The sequence below is a fragment of the Hippocampus bargibanti genome, linkage group LG03, assembly GCF_051943395.1.
Source record: "Hippocampus bargibanti isolate YZ-2025 linkage group LG03, ASM5194339v1, whole genome shotgun sequence".
NCBI classification, from domain to species: domain Eukaryota; kingdom Metazoa; phylum Chordata; class Actinopteri; order Syngnathiformes; family Syngnathidae; genus Hippocampus; species Hippocampus bargibanti.
The window spans coordinates 32,120,749-32,142,077 of record NC_142736.1 but is presented as its reverse complement, the minus strand read 5'-3'; the positions used below and the strand labels follow the sequence as shown (position 1 = coordinate 32,142,077).

Here is a 21,329-nt window from a genome sequence, read left to right as displayed (position 1 = left end):
TGAGGAAACCGGACACTCCATATCATCAAGCCATCGACGGCCATCACAAAGCTAAATAAAACAACTTTATTATACAGTACAGTTTATTTCTTTAAGCATAATACCATAGCATATTTATTATATATAAAATAAGGTATATTTTGTGTAGTTTTAAGGCTTAGAAAATTAGAAAATCATGTTTTATGGGGACCTGGGAACGGATTATTCTCATTTTAATGGTTTCCCATGCGAAATTAATTTTTGGGATACATACTTTTCGCCTCACACACTGTCTGGGAACCAATTAAGTTCGTGAGCCAAGGTATCACTGTATTTGGGAAAGAATAGTCAGTATGGAAAAGGGCAACGATGAGTACAGTGCTAAGATCACTGCCAAATTATAATAATCCATTTCATTTCTAAGCGCCTTTCAAAACTCTCAAGGTCACTTTCCAGTCGCAGGATAAGTTTTTTTTTCCTGTGGGTGAGCAGCGGCAGCCACACGTGGCAGCGTTCACTCAACCTGGGAGTAACTCAAATAGAGAGCAAGCTAGCTAGCTAGCGAATCGATAGCTATTAGCTAGCGAATAGATAGCCAAATATATGGTTAAGATGGTTTTATTTATCTTTATAAGAGGCATATATGATAATATTATTGCAGATTTTTCAAAATGTTCTGATAATTTTTAAAACGGTGTAAATATGGATTCTGTGATTTTTATTTCAAAATAGAAATTAGCCAACACTGAATAATTACAAACGCATTTATATTTGCATATTGTTCCTCTTGGTTATTTTACAATGTTGTTTTTTGAATATTTTTTCCGCTCTTTTTTCCATTTTTCTTTCAGAAAAGACAGGGTAAATATATGGTTAAGATGATTGTATTTGTCCTTTTTTTTGGGGCAAATGTTATATGTATATTATTTTGTACTTTTCAAAATATGATCATTTTTAAAACAGTGTAAATATGGATACAGGCCAGTGATTTCCTGCACGCTCTCTTTGTACCTGATGTATTATCACAGTACGATTTTTTTCCTATTCTCTTTTCGTCACTATTTAATTATGTCACGTCTAAAAATGTTTCTTGTCTTGTTTTGCAGGCGACAGCACATATAAAAACAATAGCGACGCCCTTTTCGAATGCTAACGCCAAGAACATTATTGCTAGCTCGCCTGTCAAATTCGTGTACGCTAAGGCCAATCGCAGGGTGTACTTTTTGTTCCCGCTGGTAAAATATGACAAAATTTGGTTGACGAACGAGGCACATTGAAAAACTGTTGATGAAACCGTGCCTCATTTTTAATTCATTCAATAGGAAGCTAACGTTAGCCTTGACTCATTGCTCACTGCTGCCAATGCTAGCAAGTGCAATTTGAGACTGTGCATGGGGTTATTCATTATATGATCAAATAGATCTGCAACACGCACGAACACAGAGTGACACTAATTTAAAAAAATGCAATTATTTCCAACCAGGCTTTCTTCCGTGAAGACGATCGGCGTGCACCAAACCCCTGCCCAGTTATCCCCCATGCTTGCTTGCACGACATAACTTACCGCTCAAGACACCCTCACTGAGACTGATTGGAAACTCCTCAGATCACCACGAAATATGCACACGGACAAATATCGAGATGTCCATTTTGACAGGTGACACAAAACCGCAGGAAGTGACTTGAACTGTGACGCTCGGTCTCGTCGATCCAGAATTTAACACCGCCCAGGCAGAGCATCTGACTAGTGATGTGTCGTTCGCGAACGAGACGGATCTCTGAAGTCAACATAGAGAGCCGGTTCCTAACAAGGAGCCAGAAATGGGAGCCGACATTTTTGTCCTCTATTCCCCGCCCCCAGTCCTCGGTTAAAGCCGCCCGCGATTGGTCGATATCCGGGGTAGACGATGGAGGGGAGAATTACAGACACATTCTGCAGTGCAGCGAAAGGGGAGGGGGTACGTTTGGGTAGACAGGTCGACAAATGTTATCACATTATGCTGTTATTATTAATCAATTATTATATTTTTTACTAGTTGGTATGATAGCATTATTAATATGAAAAACACATTATTGACAGCTGATCATCAGACCAGAGTAACCACAGGGAAAGTGAAAGTTAGTATATGCTCTCTATGTGCACATATAAATTAAGCCATATAAATAAAAATATTTGATATAGTCTATTTTTTACATGAGTAATTCGTTTTTCACATAATTTCACATGATTTTTGGCAGTTAGTTAATTTAAGCAAAAACAAAAAAAAACTAAAAACTGAGAGGCCATTTTAGAGCCATAAGTGCCGGACCTTGTTATTGAGCCGAGACAAAAGAACCGGCTCTCTGAAAAGAACCGGAATTCCCATCACTACCGCCCAGAGCATCTGACTCTTCACGTGGATCTGACGACTCAGGTTGAGTTCAAGAGCATTCAGCAACACGAAGACCTCAATTAAATTGGAGCCGTGGAACGAATACTTCCACAAAAATCTCAGTTAAAAATATTTCTGATAGAATTAAGACTTGTAAAATAATTTTAAACGTATTAATATGAAATGATGTTTACACAAAGGATCAACATTCTGTTGATTCAGTCAAGATTACTCCATGGCGAAATGTACCGAAATGCAACTCTTTCAGGATTCACCCAAGATGCATCTGTCCAAATGAAGCGAAAAGCCATTTTGTTGTGTAAGCTAACCGTTTGGGCAGAATTAAAAACAAAACAAACAACGTCTCAACATGAATAACGTGGACTTGTGACACACGCCCTCACCCTTTCACCTCTTCGATGTATTACTCTATGTCAAGATGTTAAAATCGAACCAAGTCGATCGCGTAAGTCGTCATGCATTTTATGAATTAGCACCGGTGCTAATGCTTTGCGTATGCTACAGTTACAGAAGCACACCGGCGCCTAGCCGACTGCTCCTTATTGTTTTATTTGGTTGAGTAACCCAATATTACTCAAGGTTTTCTTTCAGATGTACCGTATAAAGCCCGCGTCGCATTTTCTCGCCATCAAAGGTACTTGGTTGAAGAATTACGCTTTATATGTTCACTAGGCGGCTGGGCAATCGAAGGAAAAAAAAACTTGGCGAAAACACTTGGAAGGAGCAAGCGTTAAGCTTTGAAAGCTAATCTGATCATGGCTGAAGACACCAGACAGGAGAAGAGGGCCAACTTCTCAGCTTTAACGGACACCAACGGGATGACCAGAACATCTTCCATGTCTTCCGGAAAATCTGCCTCTTCCAAGAAATTAGTGATAAAAAATTTCAAAGGTATTGTTGCCAACATCATGTTAGCCGCACTCACCCCTTTTTAGTATTTTGACACACACGATGAATGACTAGTCCCCCACAACACAGAATTAGAAAACAGGTGTAAATTAGTTGCACATGTGGTGAGTCGGGCAATTTTCTAAATGCCTCTAATGTGTAACTGTTGATTACCCTGAAGTTGTTAAGATGCAACTAAACTAACTGCAGTTTCATGCTGGGCAACGTTTTAATGGTTTTGTAGCTCCTTCCCTTGGGTTGAGTGTCATCCTTCCACTCTTAGAACTGTTAGGTTCGAATATTACAAGCCTTAAAGGACAACCGACGTCTCCGGACAAGTAAAATGTCTTCAAATGTCTTCTACTGAGTGTATTTTACAAAGATTCCACCGCATATAGCTATATTTTACGTTTTAAGACTGAAGCTAAATATTCCGGAAGTCTTGTTTTTGAGTTGGTGACGAGTCCGTATGTTACGTCACTGAAGGAACGCCCCTGACCGAAAAAAGGGACACATTGTAGCAGTCCTTCCATCACGTCAATGCATTTTGCTGTACTTTGGTCTGAAAACGTTGTGTAGGACCAAAATGAGGCAGAAGAGGGCGACAAAGCTCCATGTAAGGAATTAATCAGCCTGTGGAAATGGGCTGATTAATTCCTTACATGGAGCTATGTCGCCATTTTCTGCCTCTTTTTTGGTGCGACATTTCCCCCCCATTACCTCAAAATAACACGAAATAAATTATTTAATCATGTGCAGACATGTATGCTTTCTTCTTCGGAAATATTTGAATCATATTCATAACTGGATGAGTAACAAGAAAGCATATTCTCCGAATCTGAAGCCATTGTTTTGATTCTCGAGCAAGGCAGGACGTCCTGGGGTGACGCCACGAACAAGGGGGCGGGACCTTCTGAAACTGGCCACTTCCGGTTTCAAATTGAAGTACTTTTTAGACACTTTAACTCGTTTTTATTGGTGTTTTGCATTTGACTAAAAATATCATCCTGTGTGTTTTGGGTATTTTAGATGCTATAAAACGTTTTTCTGATGTCAGTTAGGAAACAAAAAAGTGACGTCGGTTGTCCTTTAACTGTTACATTTAACCTTTCAACCTAACAATTGCATAACTGTCAACGTATATGTTTATATATATATTTTTTTCATCATTCTGAATTGTGTACGCCGTATAACAACTTTTATCGCGCGTCACCTTGTTTTCATTTGATTCTGTATTTCCGTTTCCGTATTTGAAGACCGACATTTGTGTTGCAATTCGAGGAATCAACTAGTTAGAACGTCGAAGTAAGCATGGGAGAACCGCCAAGTAAGAAGAGAAAAACTTTAGGATCGGGGCTTTTCCCTTCAGGGGGTCGATACAGCGAATCAATGTCCTCCATCTATCCCGGTTTTGTGCATCCTCTTCTCTCACACCAGCTACCTTCATGTCCTCTTTGACCACATCCATAAACCTCCTCTCGGTCTCCTGCCTGGCAGTTGAAGACTCAGCATCCTTCTCCCGATATAGTCACTCTCTCTCCTCTGGACATGTCCAACCAAACCATCTCAGTCTGACTTTCTCTCCAAAGCCTCTAATATGAGTTGTCCCTCTAATGTACTCCTTCCTGATCCTATCCAACCTGGTCACTCCCAAAGAAAACCTCAACATCTCCAGCTCTGCTACCTCCAGCTCTGCTTCCTGTCTTTTCTTCAGTGGCACTGTCTCCAGTCCAAACATCAGACTTACAGACCATTCCTCTCATCCTAGCTGAAAGCCTTCTATCGCACATCACACCTGACATTTTTCTCCAGCCTGCCTGGACACGGTTCTTCACCTCTTTTCCACACTCTCCATTGCTCTGGTCAGTTGACCCCAAGTACTTAAAATCCTCCACCTTCTTTATCTCTTCTCCCTGTAGCATCACTCTTGCACTTGGATCCCTCTCATTCACACACATATATTCCGTCTTGCTTCCGACTGATCTTCATTCCTCTCCTTTCCAGGGCATATCTCCACATCTCTAGTTTCTCCGCCACCTGTTCCCAGTTCTCGCTACAGATCACAATGTCATCTGCAAACATCACGGTCCAAGGAGATTCTTGTCTAACATCGTCTGTCAACCTGTCCATCACCATCGTGAATAAGAAGGGGCTCAGAGCTGACCCCTGGTGGAGTCCCACCTCACAACTGTCTTACAGTCATGATACATATCTTGCGCCACTCTGGCATACATATTTAATATGGCTAAATAAACGTATCTATTTCCTTCAGAACTCAGTTGTTTATGAGAAAACAGTTGAGAGTGTGAATGATGGGTCTTATAAATAGATTATAGATTTTGAATTTGGTTCAAAATATTATCCCACATCTATTAGTTAATCGATCAATGACAAACTGTCATTTTGGCTTGTGTTTTTCTTCTGACAGATCGGCCCAAATTAGCCGAGAATTACGCTGAGGACACTTGGTTAAAACTTCGAGATGCAGTCAGTGCCATCCAGAACAGCACATCCATCAAGTACAATCTTGAAGAGCTCTATCAGGTTTTTTTTTTTTTTGGTCTTGATCAACTTGCTTGTATGGACAGATGTTTCGTATGTTTAAAGTCCGCAACTGATGTTTTTACACGATTTATTTTTCTTTACCCGTGACTTGTTGTTTCTCGCCGAAGGCTGTGGAGAATATGTGTTCCTATAAAGTCTCCCCCAAGTTGTACAAGCAGCTACGGCAGGTCTGTGAAGATCACGTGCGGGCCCAGATCTACCAGTTTAGAGAATATCCTTTTTATTCGGCGTGCTCAGAAACGCCGAAACATTCATGCCGTTGGGTTTTTTTGTTTGTTTGTTTCAAACCAGAAAATTCACAGTATGTGTTAAAAATCCGGATTTGTGGAATTTGGGTCCAAATTTAGTTGTACAATGATACCTCAGCTTAAGAATTTAATTAATTCCCAGAAAGTGTGTGTAAGGTGAAAAGTTCATCTTCTAAACATTTATTTCCCATTAGAAACCATTAAAAATGAGAATAATCCGTTTCCAGGTCCCCATAAAACAAATTTCTACTAGATAAGATTTAAAACTACACAAAAATATACCTTATTTTATGTATAATAAATGTGCTATGGTATTTTAATTAAAGAAATAAACTGTACTATATAATAAAGTTGTTTTATTCACCTTTGTGTGCCGTCATCTGTACTTCTTTTGAAGGTGTCGGACGTTTCGCTTCTTATCCAAGAAGCTTATCTTTCTTAGTCTACGACTGGCCTGATTGCCCCATTTGATCTGGTATCGCCTCATCAGCATAACTAAGCCTATGTTGCCTAAGAAGTCGGTTGTAGGAACGATCCAAATTGAACCTCACCCCACCATGGCGATTTAGTGAAGGGTTTTGCTGTTTTATGAAACACCGCCACTCCTGGACAGTAGGGATATATCTAGGGCCAAAACTACCAGCATTTTTTTTTTTAGTTCGCTGACGAAGCCTCTTGGATAAGAAGCGAAACGTCCAACACCTTCAAAGAAGTACAGACGACGGCTGAAGAAACCTTCTCATCAATAGACCACTCCTGTATAACTGAGAGATTACACAGACGAATATTATTTTTTGTTATTTGTAATGCTGGACTGCGCTACATCGGGTGCTAGTTTTTAAAGATGACTCAAAGGTCACGTTTCCTCAATATTGAGCTCACAGAGTCTTTGGACAACCTGTCTTTCCTGAAGAAGATCAATCGCTGCTGGCTGGATCACTGCCGGCAAACTGTAATGTGTGATCAGCTCGCGGGAAAGTTTCAGCGTCGATACTGCCTTGATATTAATGTTCTTTCTCCATCTTTTATGTAGATAATGATACGAAGTATCTTTCTCTTTCTGGATCGCACATATGTCCTGCAAAGCTCCTTGCTTCCGTCCATCTGGTAATTGTCACCGTTGTACTTTGTCGAGGTGAATGTGTTGAATTTCATTTTGTATTTTTTTTTTTTTTTGGGGCCATTTAGGGATACTGGGCTGGAATTGTTCCGTGTCCACATTGTCAACGACAGCGTTGTCCAGAAACGTACGGTCGACGGCATTTTGGAGCAGATCGAACTTGAGCGGAATGGCGAAACAGCTGACCGTAGTTTGTTGAGAAGCTTGCTGGGAATGCTTTCAGACCTTCAGGTTAGAGCTAGTGTTTGAAATAACGTCTACCCGGACGCTCGCGGCGTCCAACTTTTCCGTCGGGCGTCCAACTTAAAAAACGTCTCAGCCCGGGCGGGCAACGAAAAAAAAACAAAACCAACGTTTTTTTTGTTTCAAATCATACTTTATTTTATAAAGCAAAAGATTTTGAAATCGGAATAAATTACAGTGATACCTTGGCTTACGAACTTAATTGGTTCCCAGACAGAGTCTGTAAGGTGAAAAGTGTGTATCCCAAAAATTAATTTCCCATAGCAAACCATTAAAATGAGTATAATCCGTTCCCAGGTACCCATAAAACATAATTTTCTAAATTTCTACGCCTTAAAACTACGCAAAATATACCTTATTTTATGTATAATAAATGTGCTATGGTATTATAATTAAAGAAATAAACTATACTGTATAATAAAGTCATTTTATTGACCTTTGTGATGGTCGTTGATGGCTTGATGGAATGGAGTGGCCGCTTTCATCACCATTAAACACTTAATGAGGAACATAGCCTTTTTTGGATGTCAGTTAGGAAACAAAAAAATGATTGTCCTTTAATAAAAACAACCCTTAATACTTTGCAACAATATTTTTTGTGGGGGATTAGTCATCTTATTGTGTTTCAAGTTGTGAAACATGGGGCAGGCAACTTTTCACAGTTGTCTGCCCTGGTGTCCGCTATCGTTTTGTCATGAGTTTCAGACACTGTTAGAGCCATTGACCGCCCTCCGTTTTACTTTCATCCCATGTCTTTGCAGGTTTACAAAGTGTCTTTCGAAGAGAGATTTTTATTTGAGACAAATCGCTTGTACGCCGCGGAGGGGCAGCGGTTGATGCAAGACAGAGACGTGAGCGACACGTGGTGAATCTGGAATGTTCAGTTAGCTAGCGCGTACGAACGTCTTGTCTTATCTTGCGCTTTTTCCACGCGAACCAGGTGCCCGAGTACCTGCATCACGTGGCTCGTCGACTGGAGGAGGAGAACGATCGTATCATGAGCTACCTCGACCTGAGCACCCAGTAAGACTTGCTTGCGTTCATGTCATCAAAGAAGTGTCGCTGAAAACGTGTCGTCGAATACAAATAGACAAATGGTTAAACCTTTGTAAAATAAAATAACATAAAAAACACATGATCCATAATTTTGGATTTGTTAGACCACATGAAAGTCATGTGATGTATTTTATTTTGATCTAAATGGGAAATAAAATCAGCATTTAGTGTGAATATTTCTTGATTTATTTATCTAACAATCCAGCTATCTAGCTAGCTCTCTCGCTAGCTAGCCTTTTGCTATCTATTTGCTATCTAGCTCCCTGGCCGGCGATCTAGCTATCTATCTATTAGCTATATAGCTATCTAGCTGGCTGTCTAGCTACTGGCTATCTATCAGCTAGCTAGCTAGCTTTCTATCTATGTGAGTTACCTCCGGGTTGAGTAAACGCTGGCGCGTGTGGCTGCCACTGCTCACCCACAGAAAAATCTTATCCTGTGACTGTAAAGTGACCTTGAGAGTTTTGAAAGGCGCTTAGAAATGAAATTTATTATTATTATTATTATTATTATTATTATTATTCTATATTTACACTGTTTTAAAAATGATCATATTTTGAAAAATACAAAATATTCAACTAACATTTGCCCCAAAAAAGGACAAATAAACTCATCTTAACCATATATTTACTTTTCTACTTACTTTACTTCTTACTCTTTTCTTAAAGAAAAATGAAAAAAAAGAGAGAAAAAAAGTATTTAAAAAAAACAACATTGTAAAATAAACAAGAAGAACAATATGCAAATTTAAATGCGTTTGTAATTATTCCATGTTGGCTAATTTCTATTTTGAAATAAAAATCACAAAATCCATATTTACACTGTTTTAAAAATTATCATAACATTTTGAAAAATCCTAAATAATATTAATATCATATATGCCCCTAATAAAGATAAATAAAATCATCTTAACCATATATTTAGCTATTCGCTAGCTAATGGCTATCTATTCGCTAGCTATTAGCTATCTTTTCGCTGGCTCATAGCTATCTGTTTGCTAGCTATTAGCTATCTATTCGCTGGCTATTAGCTATCTATTCGCTAGCTTGCTATCTATTTGAGTGACTCCCGGGTTGAGTGAACGCTGATGTGTGTGGCTGCCGCTGCTCACCCACAGCCAAAAACTTACCCTGTGATTTGTAAAGTGACCTTGAGAGTTTTGAAAGGCGCTTGTAAATGAATTGCATTATTATTTATTATTATTATTATTATGGTGTTTAGTACCGTATTTTTCTGTGTATAAGGATGCAGCCAAAAGCCTTCATTTTCTTCAAAAGATGAGACTGCGACATACGCACCTTATACACCGGAAAATGCGGTAAATGGGAATTATTTTCATAAATATAATTAACGGACTAAAGGTAATACCGTATTTGCTGAACTACAAAGCGCACCAAAGTACATATAAGACGCACCTTCAACAAATGACGTAAAAAAAATTCCACCTATAAGGAACACTGGATTATAAGACGGGTCAGTTTTTGAAAAAAATAGGCTTTTAGGTGCGCCTTGTAGCGCGAAAAATGCGGTATATCGTCTCATTTCATGTCAGAAACTGATGAAAAAAAGCCATATGTATGTAAACATGGGTACAGTTTCAACTGTTTATTTGTTTGTTTGTTTGTGTGTGAACATAGGCAAACATACGGTTTCAAATATACATTATTATTTTTATTATTACTATTATTTTGTGTGTATTAATGTAAGCAAATACAGTGATACCTCGGTTTACCAACACTTTAGCTAATGAACTTTTTGCCTTACGAACATTAAATTCGCGAGAATAAAATCTTGGCATACAAACTAGTTTTTGGGAAACACACAGAGTGCCACAATGGCTGGCGGAGTCATTTTCGGCTGAAGAACACCAAATCACACGGCCGAACAGCGCCACCGTGGCTGCCAGACTAATTTTCCACACCCCCTTTCTCTGAGTGCATACATGGTTTGCTATCGAGTGGATACTTAAGGCTTATTTAGTAGAAAATTACGTTTTATGGGGACCTTGGAACGGATTATTCTCATTTTAATGGTTTCCTATGAGAAGTTACTGTTTGGAAGACATACTTTTCGCCTTACACACACTTTCTGGGAACCAATTAAGTTCGTAAACTGAGGTATCACTGTATACGGTTTCAACTGTCCATTTTTATTGTATTTTTTTGTGTGTGAATATAAACAAACGTATGATTGCAACAGAACATTGTTTTATTATTTTATTGTGTGTGAACGTAAACAAATGTACGGTTTCAATTTTTTTTCCTTTTTGTGTACATATTTTGTTCAATTTCCTTCCGTTGTCTCCACGTTGTCGTGTAGGAAACCTCTTATTAGCTGCGTTGAGAAACAACTTTTAGAAGAGCACATGACTGCAATCCTGCAGAAGGGTACGTGAGCCTGGGAACATTTCATTTATTTGTATAATTGAACTGTGTTGGTATGATTTTTTTAAAATATTACAACAAGAAATGCACAGAAATGTATACAACGTCTTGGTTTTCAACTAAAAATGTCATTTTTTTATGCCTCGGTTTACAAGCGAAAATGGGCTCAACTGAGCGCACCTGAATGCACCACTCGACTTCCTTATACGTCATTCCCTTATGTTGCGTCTAATTGTGACCGACGCATTATCCTCGTGTAGTGTTCCATTGTGACCGTACATGTTTGTATTGTTCAATATCGATTAAAAAAAATCAGACATTGATTATACAGTGATACCTCAGTTTACGAACCCCTTGGCTTACAAACTTTTCGCTTTACGAACGTTAAATGTATGAAAATTTTACCTTGGCATACGAACTATTTTTCGGGATACACAATGAGTGATGTGTCATTCGCAAACGAGCCCGTTCTCCTAACAAGAAAATGGCACCTGACTGTTTTTGTCCTCTATTCCCTGCCCCCAGTTTTCGCTTAAAGCCACGTGATTGGTCAAGAACGCAGCAGTAAGGGGAGGTGGTTTAAACATTAACGAGACAGGCAGACGACAGTGAGAGAGTTTCAACTTTGATAGTTCAAAGGCAGAGTGTAGACTGCAAGGTTAAAATATCCCATTAATCAGGCTCCATAAACAACTCGCACAAGCCATCTGTACACTTGATGCAAACAGCTATCAACCCAGCTAATCAGAACACAACTGATGAGGAACTAGATAAAATTATCGCAGAGAAAGCACCTGCAAGGGATCAGTCCTCAAGGTGGTGAAAGAAGAAGGTTACGTTCCTCATCAAGTGTTAAATGCTGATGAAACCGGCGACTCCATTCCATCAAGCCATCAACGACCATCACAAAGGTCAATAAAACCACTTTATTATTCAGTACAGTTTATTTCTTTCATTATAATACCATAGCACATTTATTATACATAAAATAAAGTATATTTTGTGTAGTTTTAAGGCTTAGAAATTTAGAAAGTAGAAAATTATATTTTCTGGTGACCTGGGAACGGGTTGTTCTGATTTTAATGGTTTCCTATGGGAAATTAATTTTTGGGATACACACTTTTCGCCTTACACACTCTGTCTGGGAACCAATTAAGTTCGTAAGCCAAGGTATCACTGTATATGACCACTTCTGTGACATCTTCACAGGTTTGAGCATTCTTTTGGACGGCAATCGTGTGACCGAGCTGGCCCTCCTTTACCAACTGTTCAGTAAGGTGATGGGAGGACTGTCCACATTATTGCACTTTTGGAGGGACTACATCAAGGTATGAACATACAGACACACACAAAATACCGCTGACCTACAAGTATGTACTTGATGTCCGCAGTCCTTCGGTGGCGAGATTGTCTGTACGCCAGAGAAAGACCAGGACATGGTCCAAGAGCTGCTGGACTATAAGGACAAGATGGACAACGTGGCTCACAACTGCTTTGCACGGAACGAGGGATTCATCAATGCCATGAAGGAGGCCTTTGAGACCTTTATCAATAAGAGGCCCAACAAACCCGCAGAACTCATCGGTACGTCGGGCTTGTGTGACGCCATTTTAAAGGAAAAAAAATGGCCTCGTTGTTCAAAATATTTTGGTGGCATTTGTCGGATGCATATTTCCTAACCATTTGCTCTCGTCCTAGCTAAATACGTGGATTCTAAATTGAGAGCCGGTAACAAGGAGGCTACCGAAGAAGAGCTCGAGAGAATTCTTGACAAGATCATGATCATTTTCCGCTTCATACACGGTGAGTTGCACATTTCAAGTACAGCGATACCTCGGTTTACGACGCCCTTGGCTTACGAACTTTTCAGTTTACGAACGTTACATTTATTAAAATTTTACCTTGGCATACAAACTTTTTTTCAGGATACACACGGAGCACCACAATGAGTGATGTGTCGTTGGCGAACGAGCCTGTTCTCCTAACAAGAAAATGGCAGCCGACTGTTTTTGTACTCTATTCCCCGCCCCCAGTCTTTGGTTAAAGCCAAGTGATTGGTCAAGAACGCAGCAATGAGGGGGTGGGGTTAAATATTAAAGGGACGGGCAGGTGAATGAGAGAGAGTGAGACAATGGATAGAAAACAGTGAAATTTGGGTGGTTTCAACTTTGATAGTTCAAAGGCAGTGTCAACTGCAAGGTTAAAATTCCCATCAATCAGGCTCCACAAATAACCCGCGCAAGTTAGAAAGTTAGAAAATAGAAAATGTTTTATGGGGACCTCGGTACGGATTATTCTCATTTTAATGGTTTCCTATGGGAAATGAATTTTTGGATACACACTATTCGCCATGCACACTCTGTCTGGGAACCAATTAAGTCCGTAAGCCAAGGTATCACTGTACTGTATTTTCAGGATTATAAGCAGTGTCTGAAACTCATGAGAAAAAGTTAGCGGACACCAGTGCAGACAACTCTGAAAAGTTGCCTGCCTGGGCATAAAATTGCCTGCCCCATTTTTCACAACTTGAAGCACAATAAGACGACTCATCTAAAAAAAAAACATTGTTGCAAAGTATTATGGGTTGTTTTTATGAAGGATGTACTTACCACAAATGCTCCCTTGCTTAATTTATCTTAAATATCCCTTGCTGATGATTTTGCACCAGTTGTCATTTGTCCATACACTGCTCAATGCAATGAACTCCTCTTTCCACGATGCTTTTAATCATCATCATGACACATTTTCTAAGCACTTTTCAAAACTCTCAAGGACACTTTACAGTCACCGGATAATGTACATTTACCTTTTGTAGCGTCATAAATTTTGTTAGCTTGGTTTGAATCTTCTGGGGCTGAGGTTCTCTGCATCTACTTCGGAAAATGATATGCAAATGAGCAACCTTATAACGCTCGGGAAAGTCCGAAGCAGGAACCAGGCTTCTGATTGGCTGCCGTGCCGAGTATGCAAATTGCCAAACGAGCCGGTTTGTATATGTTTCATTTTTGGTTTTGATGAATGAAAGTATTTGCGTTTTAGTACGATGTTGATATGGTGTGTGGTTGTTGGCTGTACGAACCATTTTGTGAAAGGATCAGGTTTAAAATTTCACTGAATACCGATCGCTGAAGGAAAACCAGTTCATTTGGCAATTTGCATATTCGGCACGGCAGCCAATGAGAAGCCTGCTTCGTGCTCCGGACTTTCACGACTGTTATAAGGTCGTTCATTTGCATATCATTTTCCAATGTAGACGCACAGAAACTCAGCCCCAGAAGAAAGATTCAAAAGAAGCTAACAACATTGATGACGCTACAAAACGTAAACGTACATTATCCTGTGACTGTAAAGTGTACTTGAGAGTTTTGAAAGGCGCTTAGAGTTCTTAGGAGTTCACGTGGCTTGTAGCAGTTTGCTTGTAGCATTTGCGTTATTGAATAAAGTTTTATTTGAATTTTTTATTATATATTTCTTGAAGAAGTTGTCGGCCACCCGGGCGGACACGTTTTATAAGTTGTACGTCCGACGTAAAAGTTGCACGCCCCGGGCGTCCGGGCGGACGTTATTTCAGACACTGCTTATACACCGGAAAATATGGTATTTGTTTGTCACTTTGGGCATTGGAGGTTGGAGGACAGTTTTTATGCATTGTAATAGCTAACTCACTTTTGCATTCATCCCTGGGACGGTGGGGCTCGTTGCTTGAATGCAAATAGAAACACGTTCTGTCAGATGTAAAAATGCTTTTCTCTAGAAAGTGTATACCAGGTCAGTAAATGCACCGAACCGCCCTCGTTGTCACACTTGCTTGTCCAGGCAAAGATGTTTTTGAAGCCTTTTATAAGAAAGACTTGGCCAAGCGTCTCCTGGTTGGCAAAAGTGCTTCTGTCGATGCCGAAAAGTCCATGCTCTCCAAACTCAAACACGGTGAGTCCGTCCCATGTATCATCCTGACAAAATGGCGCCTTGCTTTGTTGCATCTCATAGAAAATCGTTATTGTGGGTTTTTTTTTGGGCTCTTCTTTTTGTCCCGTTGGCTATGCACAGAATGCGGAGCGGCATTTACCAGCAAACTCGAAGGGATGTTTAAGGACATGGAACTCTCCAAAGACGTTATGATTCAGTTCAAACAGGTACTATTGCATTCTGTGTCAGCGTGGGGGCCATTTTGAAAATGCCTGAAAACGGTGGCGTGTTTCCTCTTTCAGTACATCCAAAACCAGAGCGAGCCGAGCAACATTGAACTAACAGTCAATATCCTGACCATGGGCTACTGGCCTTCATACTCGCCCATGGAAGTCCACTTGCCCACGGAGGTACCGACACTGAAATCATATAAGGCGCACCGGCATATAAGGTCGTCTTTTCAAGAAAATCAAGGCTTTCGGGTGTGCTTCGTAGTACACAAAATACGACTGTTTTTGTTACACTTCATAAATTATGTCTTATCTGTGATCTGTGCTTGTTTCTCATATGTAATTTATCACTGAAAAAAACAATACAAAAAAAACACTAAACTTTGATGATTGGAACGTCACACAAAAAAAACATTTCCTGAACGTCGGACGTATTTTAAAGGACAACCGACACCATTTTTTTGTTTGCTAACTGACATCAGAAAAACGTTTTATAGCATCGAAGGATCAGGATGATATTTTTTGTCAAATGTAAAACACCAATAAAAATGACTTCAAGTGTCCCAAAGCTGCCACAAAATGAGCTCGGAACTGGGGAGATTCAGAAAGTCCCGCCCCCTTGTTCGTGATGTCACGCCAGGATACTCCTTCACAAACTGCCTCGCTCCAGAATCAAAACAATGGCTTCAGAGATTTGGAGAAGATGCTTTCTTGTTACTCATCCAGTTTTGAATATGATTCAAATAGTTCTGAAGAGGAAAGCATAAATGTTTGCAATCGATGAAAGAAGTCCTTTCGTATCAATTTGAACCATCTGGACTCTAATGTAGCGTCCCAGAAAATGCACAAGGTGGCGCCCAAGCTCCGTTGGAAATGGGCTGACGATTCCTGACGTGATGTCACGTCAGGCATCGTCACCAACTGGAAAACGAGACTTCCTGAATAGTCAGCGCAAGTCTTAAAACGTAAACTATAGCTATATGCGGTGGAATCTTTGTAAAATACGCTCAGTAGAAGTCCTTTGAAGCGATTTTACAAATTATGGACACAACTTGTCTGGAGGTGTCGGTTGTCCTTTAAGAGCCGTAACAGAAAGAATTCTTGAAACAGCTCTGGGTGGATCAGAAATGGGTTTTTAGCGCTGCTACGCTAGATTTTGCAGGCGCTTCACCCGTTCATTATTCTACCCTGATTGTACCTTGACAGTCCGATTTCATTTGTTGTTGTTTTTTTTAGATGCTAAAACTCCAGGAAGTCTTCAAGCTCTTCTACTTGGCGAAGCACAGTGGCAGGAAGCTACAGTGGCAGCCCACGCTGGGCCACGCCGTGCTGAAAGCCGAGTTCAAAGACGTGAGTTCATTCGTGATCGCCGACACCGAAACTCAACTGGCTTTGACAATTGTCATGTATCAATCGCCTTATCAGGGAAAGAAGGAACTTCAAGTCTCGCTGTTCCAGACGTTAGTGCTGCTGATGTTCAACGAGGGAGAGGAATTCGGCACGGAAGAGATTGCCGCTGCCACTGGGATCGGTTCGTGCTGTTTACTTATTGCCTCAATCGTTTTCGCGGGTCGGTCAATCGTCACGCTTTCAGGGGGACGCCTTATCTTCTTCTGCTACCAGCTGCTTGGTCCCGCTTCCGATTTCATGTTATTGTTCCAGATGTGATGTTGCTGTTCTTGAAATGAGGCGACTCCGATGTTACTGTTAACGGCTCTTAAGTACATAAAATAAGGTATATTTTGTGTAGTTTTAAGGCTGATGAAATTAGAAGGTAGAAAAGTATGTTTTATGGGGACCTGGGAACGGATTATTGTCATTTTAATGGTTTCCTATGGGAAATTAATTTTTGGGATACACACTTTTCGCCTTACACACTCTGTCTGAGAACCAATTAAGTTCGTGAGCCAAGGTATCACTGTATTGTTTCTCTTCCCGCGCAGAGGAAGGCGAGCTCAGGCGTACGTTGCAGTCGCTGGCCTGCGGAAAAGCTCGCGTCCTCAACAAAATTCCACGCGGGAAAGACGTGGAGGACGGAGACCGTTTCAATTTCAACCACGAGTTCAAACACAAACTTTTCCGCATCAAGATCAACCAGATCCAAATGAAAGAAACGGTAAGGACGTGTTTATTAATAATAATAATAATAATAATAATAATAATAATACATTTGATTTTAAGCGCCTTTCAAAGCTCTCAAGGACACTTTACAGTCACAGACAAATATTGGTACAATAAATAAAATACAATCACAAATAGAATACAATCAATAAAATACAGTTATAAATAGAAACAAGAGAAAGAGCGACACAGAAAATGCAATTTTAAATAGGTGGCTTTTGAGATGGGATTTGAAGTTGGGAAGAGAATCCATGTTACCAATGTTGGGAGGAAGTGAGTTCCTGACATCAGAAAAACGTTTTATAGCATCTAAAATACCCAAAACATGCAGTATGATATTTTTAGTCAAATGCAAAACACCAATAAAAATGACTTAGTGTCCAAAATCGGCAAAAAAATGGATCTGCGAAATGGGCATTTTCAGAAAGTCCCGCCCCCAGTTTCTTGGTACACATCCAGTTAAGAATATGATTCAAATAGTTCTGAAGAGGAAAGCATACATGTTTGCAATCGATGAAAGAATTTATTTGTGCCATTTTGAGGCAACATTGGGGGAAAATCTCTCACCCAAAAAAAGAGGCACAAAATGGCAACCTCCTGTGGCCACCTTCTGTTTCGTAAATTCCTTATATGGAGCTTGGACACCATCTTCTGGCGGCTTTTGGGTGCAACACAAGGGTTTCAGACCAAACAATAGAGCAAAATACATTGACGTGATGGAAGGACCGCTACAATGTGTCTTTTTTCTGTGTGGGGCGTTCCTTTAGTGACGTCACGTATGGACTCGTCACCAACTCAAAAACAAGACTTCCTGAATATTCAGCCCAAGTCTTAAAACATAAAATATAGCTATATGTGGTGCAATCTTTATAAAATACGCTCAGTAGAAGTCATTTGAAGCCATTTTACAAATGATGGACACAACATGTCCGGGGACGTCGGTTGTCCTTTAAATGTATAAAGAAGAATTTGAAAGTATTTTCTATATTTGAGGGGGAGCCAGTGGAGCTCTTGGAGGACGGGGGTGATGTGGTGAAAGGATGAGGTTCTGGTGATGACGCGGGCTGAAGAATTCTAGACCAGTTGAAGTTTGTGGGGAAGTTTCTGAGGGACACCAAAGAGTAGTGAATTGCAATATTCAATCCGGGAGGTGACAAGACTATGAACGAGGATAGCAGTGGTGTAAGGAGTGAGAGACGGGTGAAGACCATAGATATTGCGTAGGTAGAAGTACGCAGAGCGGATTAAGTTATTTATATGGGAGTGGAAAGATAGTGTGCTGTCAAGAATGACACCTAGGCTTTTTACCTGTCAATTATAATTAATTGTCAATAGTGAGAGAGAAACTGTTCGCTTTGTTAAAGGTGGATTTGGTACCAACGCGGAGAATTGCAGTTTTTACGTGGCGTCCGTTCACAAAAATTATCGCTGGCTTTTTTTTTCCCCCCCCTCGTAGGTCGAGGAGCAGGTGAGCACGACCGAGCGGGTCTTTCAAGACCGGCAGTATCAGATTGACGCGGCGGTGGTGCGCATCATGAAGATGAGGAAGACGCTCAGTCACAATTTACTGGTGTCGGAACTCTACAACCAGTTGAAGTTTCCCGTCAAGGTGACAACAGCAAATCTCCAATTTCTCTCACCCGACACCAGGGGTGGGCAAACCTTTTGGACTTTGGTTCTAAAATTTGACAGAGGGGCCGGGCCAGGAGCATTTGGAGGGAGTGTTTGGGCCAGATATCGTAAAGCATTAAATGTAGTGTGTGCAAAGTTCATAGCGCAGTCAGAACACTACAATTAAATGTATTAATTGTCTTTCAAACGTGAAAAATAGCCCTTATCAGTTCATAAATGTGTCTCAAGGAATAAGCAAGATATGGCATTTAAATACTATTTCGCAGATACAGTGATACAGTAAAGTCTCGTTATATCGATATTCAAGGGAGTCCGAAAAAATATCGATATAACCGGGACTATCGATATATCCGACCCTGTTTGCATGTAATTCTCTCCGTGCGTGCATAGAAACAGTATCGATATAACCGGGACTATCGATATATCCGATATCGATATAACGAGACTTTACTGTAGCTCGGTTTACGAAATCCTTGGCTTACAAACTTTTCGGTTTACGAACGTTAAATTTGTGAACATTTTACCTTGGCATACAAACTATTTTTTTGGGATACACACCGAGCGCCACATTGAGTGATGTGTCGTTTGCAAACGAGCCCGTTCTCCTAACAAGAAAATGGCAGCCGACTGTTTTAGTCCTCTATTCCCCGGCCCCAGTCGTCAGTTAAAGACACGTGATTGGTCAAGAACGCAGCAGTTAGGGGAGGTGGTTCAAACATTAAAGAGACAGGCAGACGACAGAGAAAATGGATAGAAAACAGTGAAATTTGGACTTGTTTCAACTTTGATGTTCAAAAGCGGAGTGGAGACTGCAAGGTTAAAATTCCCACCAATCAGGCTCCATAAATAACCCGCACAAGCCATCCGTACACTTGATGCAAAAAGCTATCAACCCAGCTAAACAGAACACAATTGATGAGGAACAAGGTAAAATGATGGCAGAGAAAGCACCTACAAGGGATCATTCCTCACGATGGCGAAAGAAGAAGGCTACGTTCCTCATCAAGTGTTTAATGCTGATGAAAGCGGCCACTCCATTCCATCAAGCCATCAGCGACCATCACAAAGGTCAATAAAACCACTTTATTATATAGTACAGTTTATTTCTTTAGTTATAATACCATAGCACATTTATTATAGAAAAAATAAGGTATATTTTGTGTAGTTTTAAACCTCATTTCGTAGAAAATGATGTTTTATGGGGACCTGGGAACGGATTATTCTCATTTTAATGGTTTCCTATGGGAAATTAATTTTTGGGATACACACTTTTCGCCTTACGCTCTGTCTGGGAACCAATTAAGTTCATAAGCCAATGTATCACTGTACTTACTTACTACTTACTTACTTATTAGCCTCATTGTTCTCTTCTCATAGCCCGGCGACTTGAAAAAACGTATCGAGTCCCTCATCGACAGAGACTACATGGAACGCGACAAGGAGACTCCGAATCAGTACCACTATGTTGCCTGAGGGGGGCAGCAGTGAGCAGCCATGTTTTTGTCAAGCGTCGAACCCTGGGCCGGTCCCCCCCCCCCCCCGCCTCCCGACCCCGCCTGAAGTATTTTCAGCCGCCGAGAGGACGATAGGGGGGTGAGTCAGATTGTTGCTTTGGTTTAAAAACGAAAACTAAGACAAGCACTTTTCGTTTCACTTTGCTATGTTTTATTGCTGTGGGAAGGGATTTTTTTGTTTGTTTGTTTTTTCTTCTATCGATTGCTCTGCTCTGATCTCATATCAGGGTGGCTTTTGTTTTGTTCGATGTTTAATTTCTTCTGCAAGAAGTTACCTCCGACTTTCGTCGTGACTGATGTGAAGCCAGGGTTGAGGTTGATGACGATGTAGGCGATTTACCGAATTGCTCAAATGTCACGTACAAATGTTTTTTGGGGGGGATTTATTTTTCCCTTGTTTTCAATGTATGGACAAAAGTCAATAAATGGATATTCAATGAGTGATTTGGACAACTGTGTGCTTTTGATTTTCTAGAGCAGGGGTCGTGAACCTTTTTGACCCATAAAAGTAAAACACAGTGATACCTTGGCTTATGAACTTAATTGGTGCCAAGACAGAGTGTGTAAGGCGAAAAGTGTGTATCCCAAACATTAATTTCCCATAGGAAACCATTAAAATGAGAACAATCCGTTCCCAGGTCCCCATAAATCATAATTTTCAACTAAATAAGCGTTAAAACTACACACAATATACCTTATTTTATGTACAATTAATGTCATATGGTATTATAATTAAGGAAATAAACTGTACTGTATCATAAAGTCATTTTATTGACCCTTGTTATGGTCGTTGATGGAAACACTCTCACTGTCGTCTGCCTGTCTCTTTAATGTTTAAACCACCCCCTCACTGCTGCGTTCTTGACCAATCACGTGGCTTTGACCGAAGACTGGGAGGGGAATAGAGGACAAAAACAGTTGCTGCCATTTTGTTGTTAGAAGAACGGGCTCGTTCGCGAACGACACATCACTCCTTGAGGCAGCTCGGTGTACGAAAAAAGTTCGTATGCCAAGGTAAAATTGTTATAAATGTAACGTTCGTCAACTGAA

At 40.3% G+C, this 21,329-nt stretch overlaps 1 protein-coding gene across 1 annotated transcript; it reads left to right on the top strand.

Annotated features, from left to right (window-relative positions):
- Positions 1-2,634: 2,634 nt before the first annotated feature.
- On the top strand, positions 2,635-20,316 carry cul4a (cullin 4A). Its single transcript, XM_088993118.1, has 21 exons — positions 2,635-2,817; positions 3,045-3,263; positions 5,689-5,804; positions 5,933-6,037; positions 6,957-7,025; positions 7,107-7,180; positions 7,262-7,424; positions 8,198-8,287; positions 8,377-8,459; positions 10,812-10,879; positions 12,086-12,204; positions 12,268-12,460; positions 12,575-12,679; positions 14,693-14,803; positions 14,924-15,009; positions 15,085-15,192; positions 16,249-16,362; positions 16,438-16,543; positions 16,956-17,128; positions 18,590-18,742; positions 20,143-20,316. Exons 2-21 carry the CDS (start codon positions 3,128-3,130, stop codon positions 20,236-20,238), a joined length of 2,268 nt encoding a protein of 755 aa, XP_088849244.1. The 5' UTR covers positions 2,635-2,817; positions 3,045-3,127; the 3' UTR covers positions 20,239-20,316.
- The last annotated feature ends 1,013 nt before the right edge of the window (positions 20,317-21,329 follow it).